The sequence below is a fragment of the Corvus kubaryi genome, unplaced genomic scaffold (assembly GCF_017639235.1).
Source record: "Corvus kubaryi isolate FWS band 111438036 unplaced genomic scaffold, C.kubaryi_AGA036_p1.0 37357, whole genome shotgun sequence".
Lineage (NCBI taxonomy): Eukaryota > Metazoa > Chordata > Aves > Passeriformes > Corvidae > Corvus > Corvus kubaryi.
The window spans coordinates 4,639,648-4,645,647 of NW_024581117.1; the positions used below are offsets into that span (position 1 = coordinate 4,639,648).

The 6,000-nt window shown below is 43.2% G+C and overlaps 1 protein-coding gene across 7 annotated transcripts in view; it reads right to left on the bottom strand.

Annotated features, from left to right (window-relative positions):
• NTRK2 (neurotrophic receptor tyrosine kinase 2) overlaps positions 1 to 5,964 on the bottom strand; it is a 200,602-nt gene extending 194,638 nt beyond the window's left edge. For 3 of the 7 annotated variants that reach the window (XM_042033714.1, XM_042033713.1, XM_042033715.1), the window contains exon 1: positions 5,639 to 5,951. In XM_042033714.1, coding sequence (XP_041889648.1) covers positions 5,639 to 5,847 — 209 coding nt within the window. In that variant the 5' untranslated portion in view covers positions 5,848 to 5,951. Of the gene's footprint in view, positions 1 to 5,638 lie in introns of all 7 variants that reach the window. The other 4 variants (XM_042033716.1, XM_042033709.1, XM_042033711.1 and 1 more) reach the window with 4 other exon arrangements.
• Positions 5,965 to 6,000: the final 36 nt, after the last annotated feature.

Sequence of the window (6,000 nt, forward strand, 5' to 3'; positions counted from 1 at the left end):
GGACAAGAGAGACTTGGAGCTCCTGGGAGAGACCAGCAGAGGGCTATGAAGACGATTATGGGACTGGAGCGTCTCTTATACATAGAAAGGTGGAGGAAGCTGGGCCTGTTCAGCCCTGAGATCAATCAGAGGTGATCTTGCCAATATATGGAAGTATCCGAACAAACAATATCAACAGGACAGAGCCAGGCTCTCCTTGGTGGTGCCGAGCAATAGGACAAGAGGCAATGGGCACAAACTGATGCACAGGAAGTTCCACCTGAACATGAGGAAGAACTTTACTGTGCACTGGAACAGACTGCCCAGAGAGGCTGTGGAATCTCCCTCACTGGAGATATTCAAAAACCATCTGGACACAACGCTGTGCCATGTGCTCTAGTGGACCCTTCTTGAGCAGGGAGGTTGGACCAGGTAATCCCATCAGTAGTCCCTTTCCGCCTGACCCATTTTGAGATCCTGTGATACTGTATTGTTCTGTTTAACAGTATCTATGTAAAAACACAGAATCTCCATACACACATTTCAGGACAGGTAGTAGTTTGGTTTGCCTTTTGCAGTTTCTGAAAATAGAGGTTCACAATCAAACAGGAATTAAGATGCGTCCCAATTATATATGATCATATATAATTTAATTGCAGTGATGTACTACATACATTTGGATGAAGAGATCTTCAGAAACATAACAGCATCCTGTAAAAAAGCATATTCACAACCCAAGCAGTAGAAGGTTTCAAACCTCTACGGAATTATGTCTCCATTCGAAATGCATGTAAATTAGTGAATTTACAATCTGCTTTGCGTTTTAAAGGACAGTTTTTAAAGAACAGTTTTACAGAGGTAACAAGCTAAATATACATCTAACATCAACAATACATTGAAGCAGTTTTACAGTTCTTTGCTCCATTTCTCATTTTTTATTACTCATTACCTGCTACACTCCTCCTGCTCAGGCAAGGGTATCTGGATTACCACCTTAATGGCCATACTCTTAGCTATTTGTGTAGTTACAGATGACAAACATGGGAGACACAGAACTAGAGAACTGCAATCAAAAAAAAAAAAAAAAAAAGGATGGGGGATCCCTCTTTACTTTACAATGAAAACCAAAATGGAGAAATCAGGCCCATGTTCAGTTATGTAAAATTTTTTGCTCTACAGTGATTAGCGATCCAGAACATTGCTAAGATACTTTCTCTGTTACACTTGTCAGCATAAAAATAATGAAGAAAAAATAGAACCTGAGAAATCTGGAAAATGCCATCCTAAAGATATCACAGGCTGCACTGCCAAGCCCTGTTTTCTCATTAGGATGGAAAAAAATGGAAGTTTCTTAAAAACAATGTACTCAAGACCAAATCCTTGAATTTATACCAACATCTTTCATTTCAGTACATTCATCCCAAATCTCTCTCAAAACTCTTGGGTGACCAAAGACATAGAGGGAGAGACAGTGTTCCTGCCACCCTGCCCAGCACTGAGTGTCTCCTGAAGGATGCTTCTGTCTTCCAGCCTCATGAGCTGTTTTGTCTCAGCCTGCTTGAGACAGCCTCAGTGGAGGCCCTCAGGAGCCCTATCAGTCCTCATAAACCACAAGGGCAACATCTAGAACAAGACATACAAAAGGTTCCCTGGGAGCAAAAAAAATGAACATATACAAAATTCAATGTTTTGTGATCCTGGAGTATTTTTAAAGCCTAGAAATTACAAAACTGGTTTTCACAGTGCTTACTTTTAACTCACCTTAACCAATTACCCAGCTCTTTAAAGGAAGTTTAAAAAAAAAAAAAGGGACAAATTCCTAAAGGAAGTTATTACGTCACCACAGTCCAAAATGCCTTTAATAATTCGTAGCTTGATGCCTCATGTATTATACAATTCCAAGTCACTAGAAATAACTTCTCAATCCAGCCAAGTCATGCAATGTTGCACAGCCAGAAGTTGCTTTGAGGAGGAAGGGGCTAGAGGTTGAGGATCCTTGTAGACAGTTTTATATTACATTAAATCTACAACAGCCTCAAAATCTAGAATAAAAAAGACTCAAAATACCAACAGCTCTGAGCTTCAATGAATTTAAACATGCCCTTTTTTTTAGTACAAGCTCACGTGACTTGTTAAATAATTTACTCTATAAATTACTTATCCTGTCTTACTTATTAACAATTCTAGAGTGCTTTATATAACTGCATTAGAAATTTATTTTGTGGTTTTGAAATGTACGCAATACACAATCACCTCTCTTTTAATAGGCAAGAGCTTAAAAGTCGCCTACTATTTTGTTGGCAAACAGTTCTTCCTGAAAAACACCAATTAATTTCAAACCTCATTCACCTGAATAATCATAAGTAAACATATTAATGACTTGATAACAGAACTGTGAAACTAGGCCAGGAATATACTTGGTACTGCAAGTCACTTTAAAATCAAAGTCTTTGAAGAGTCACATACACTGAGATACAACAGCAATAAATTTTCCTTAATGAGAAAATATTACACTGCTCCTCTTACAAGAAGTCCTGACCACTCTAAAAATTTCTCATTTACTATCCTTTTAATATTTTTGTATGAGTGATCTTGACAAGGACTACTTATTTGCTATTGTGCCTGCAAATGCATGGGTTTTACAAAACTGATAAAGTCTTTTGCTTTTGTCACTCTTGGTCCTTGGCTTTTAATGTATCAGTGACTGATACCACGATCCTAATGCAGAACCTCACTCTGGAGTTCAATTTATCTCCAATAATACGAAAGTGACCAAACAATTATTACAAGTACACTTTGTTATGATAAGCGCTGGTACTTGCTTTCCAGATAAAGACCAGCCCACATCATCATCTTAACCAACTGGGCAAATCTAAAATCTATCTTATTTACTGTAATAGAAAACTATGCAAGAACAGCCAGGAAGAGAAAGAGTGAGAGAGACGACTAAGAAAGCACCAGGCATAAATACTTTTATGCCCTCCCACACCAAGTTTCAGCAGCTGGCCTTCATAGGGCTGATGCAGAAGTACCCTCTCCATAGATTTGGATGCTGTATCCAAGCAGGAATCAAGAAATACCTGGACTGGGACAAGACTGCTTATAAATTCTAAACCACAATCTCCACCTGCGGACCATAATAGAGGGGAAGCACCTGGGTGTGGTGGAGGCTGCTACAGACATGGTACCTCATCTCTGCTATTCCTGCTGCACCACCTCATCTCTTTCCCATCTCTTAAAGCCAAGTAGAAAACCCTGGCTGCCCACTCACATCCTGCCTGCTCGGTGCCATCCACCTGGCCCACAGCCAACCCTCTGCACCACCATGGGCTTCACATACACACCCTGACCATGCAGTTATCCCAGCACTCCCAGTGCCTGTGGCTGGGGTAAGGAACTGAACTCAGCACACATGCCCTGGGTGCCTGTGGATGTTTTGCCTAGGACTGCAGGATCCACTCCTGTCAAACCCAGGACTGATTTCAATATACTCAGGAAATACACGGGAATAAATTCTTCAAAATAATTGTCTTACACTTTTCTCATGTTATTTACACCAAGAGTAATTCTACCAGAGACCAATGGAATGTATCTGCAGAGCACATAAAAGAAGATCCAGGCCTGAAGCTTCACAAGTGAAATGCAACACTCCAGTCTCCTAAACCTGTTTCTTAGCTAGAATTAAGCAAGATCTGCAGTGTTAAAAACGGCTTGACAAGCTGTACCTACTGTATTAGAACTGCTTCTGTACATACTTACTGTTTACCAAGCTCACACAATGAAATAATGTGAAAACTACTGCAGTCCAATTTTTAATATATGTCTATAAACTAATTAAAGGGCCCCTGTGTTTTATGTTAAAAGCACGCATGAAAAGACCATCTTAAATACGTGCAACAGCATCTCCTGCGAAATCCATGACTCAAAATTATTTTTAGATCACCAAATACAACAACGTGCAATGTCACAGAATGATACAGTAAAAACCAAGAAGAACTGTAAAGACAATGATGCTCAAAAAACCCAGGAAAATTAAAGCCAAAAGTATCAATGCAAAATGACTAGACATGTTCTAAGTTGATCATGGAAGAAAATGTATTTACAGTATGTGTTTTCTCTTCTGGCCTTTTAAATCAGAGATAAAATTCTAGAGGAAAATTGCTCTGTTACTTCTAAACAGAATGCACTGGATAAAAAGGCTACCAAAGCCTATAAAAATGATCACAGATGCGTAGCTCAAAGTAGTTTTTTTTCTATTTAAGCAATCTACAGAACATTACATAAACATCTGAATCAGTAACAGTTATAACTCAGAAAGACCATTCCTTCATCACAGGTCCTAAAAAAATCACCCAAAGGTAGGCCATATATGAGTAGTAAAAATGAGTGCCTCCAGCTTTTCCCCCAAGCACATGCAGGGAAATGCAGCAAATTGACTCCAACGAACTGCAGGAATGTAGCCCAAAGGCTAGAATTTAATCTAAAATCACACCGTATTTCACAATACTTTTTTATTGTTTCTAAAAGACACTGAAAAACAGAAAGATGGAGAATACAAATAGTGAGAAATCTGTATAGATTTGGACCAAACACGCTGGTATCTTTTACGTTAAATGCCACAGAAAGCAATTCAAAAACAGGGGGACGGAAATATGAGTGAAATAGCTTGAGAAGGTTTTTGTCCCGAGATCTATCATCTACCCATGCAGTATCCAAAATTTTTTGCTCTGCAAGAGGCTTTCTTAGGCAATGTACGTGCATGCCATAGTGCTCTGAGTGGTGAAACGATGCAGGATTTAACACGAAAAGCTACGTAACTCCCGCACCGAATACTGTCTACGAGGCCAAAGAGGATGGAAACACCACATGGGAATGAGAAGAAAAAAAACTTTTTTCCTCACGGTTAATTCGGGTTCCCTAATTCCCTCCCAATTGCTGACAAGCAGCACTACGTTCATTCCTCTGCAGGTTTTGTATTTTTTCCTTCCAACCACCTCCACTGAGAAGGTCAAAGCAGGTTCACATTCCTATGGTTAGGGCATGGAAGGCAGTTTACTGTCACTTTTTGGCGCATCTCTTCCTTTACTTTTCCTTTTTTTTTTTTTTTTTTTTTTATAATAGTAGGATAATAAAACACGAGAAATATGGGGCGAAGGGGAAGCCACCCACCAAAACTCTCGGTTCACAGCGATAAACTGAGGAAACGAAAGTTAAAAAAAAAAAAAAAAAAAAAAAAAAAAAAAAAAGAGAGAGAGAGAAAAATAGAAAAAAACCCTCTGTTTCATACCTGCGGCTGCCGCAGAGGTGCGGGCTGAGCGGTGAGCACCGCTCGGCAGGAGCTGGGGCAGGGGTCGGAGGTGAAGCCCCAGCCCTGTCCCGCTCCCCAGCTGCCCTCGGTCCCGCTGCAGCCGGCGCCGACCCCCTCCCCGGTCTCCGCATCGCGAACAATTAGGATTCATCATCTAAACGGGCTCGCAGGGGCAGCTCTAGTAAACCGCGTCCAAAGAAAATCGCACGGGGCTTTTAGGCTTCCAGCCACCGCATCTGCTCTCGGAGCAAGAGCCTCTAAGTGTGGGTGTGTTCCCCGCCACCCCCGCCCGCAGCTTCGCCCGCCTGCTCCGGCCCGTCTCCCCCGCGCCCGGCCCCGGGCCGTACTCACATCTCGGTGACATTATCGCCCTCGGCGCTCCGCTGCGGCACAGGGAAGGAGGCGATGCCCGGCGACGACTTCGTGCACCAGATCCGCCAGGAGCTGCACTCGCAGGACGCGGGGCAGCCCAGCGCACCCGGCCAGCAGCCCAGCACCAAACAGCACAAGCCCCACAGCCACGCCAGGCCGGGCCCCGGCCTCCGCCGCCAGGACACCATGCTCACTCCAGCACTGCCCCGACGGCCTTCTCCTGCTCCCGCCGCCGCCACCGCCGCTGCCGGGGCGCACGGCCGGAGGGTGCGCAGCCTTCCGCGCCGCGGGCGGGCACCCCGCGACCGGGGCTCACATGGGCGCGCCGCAGCCGCAGCCAC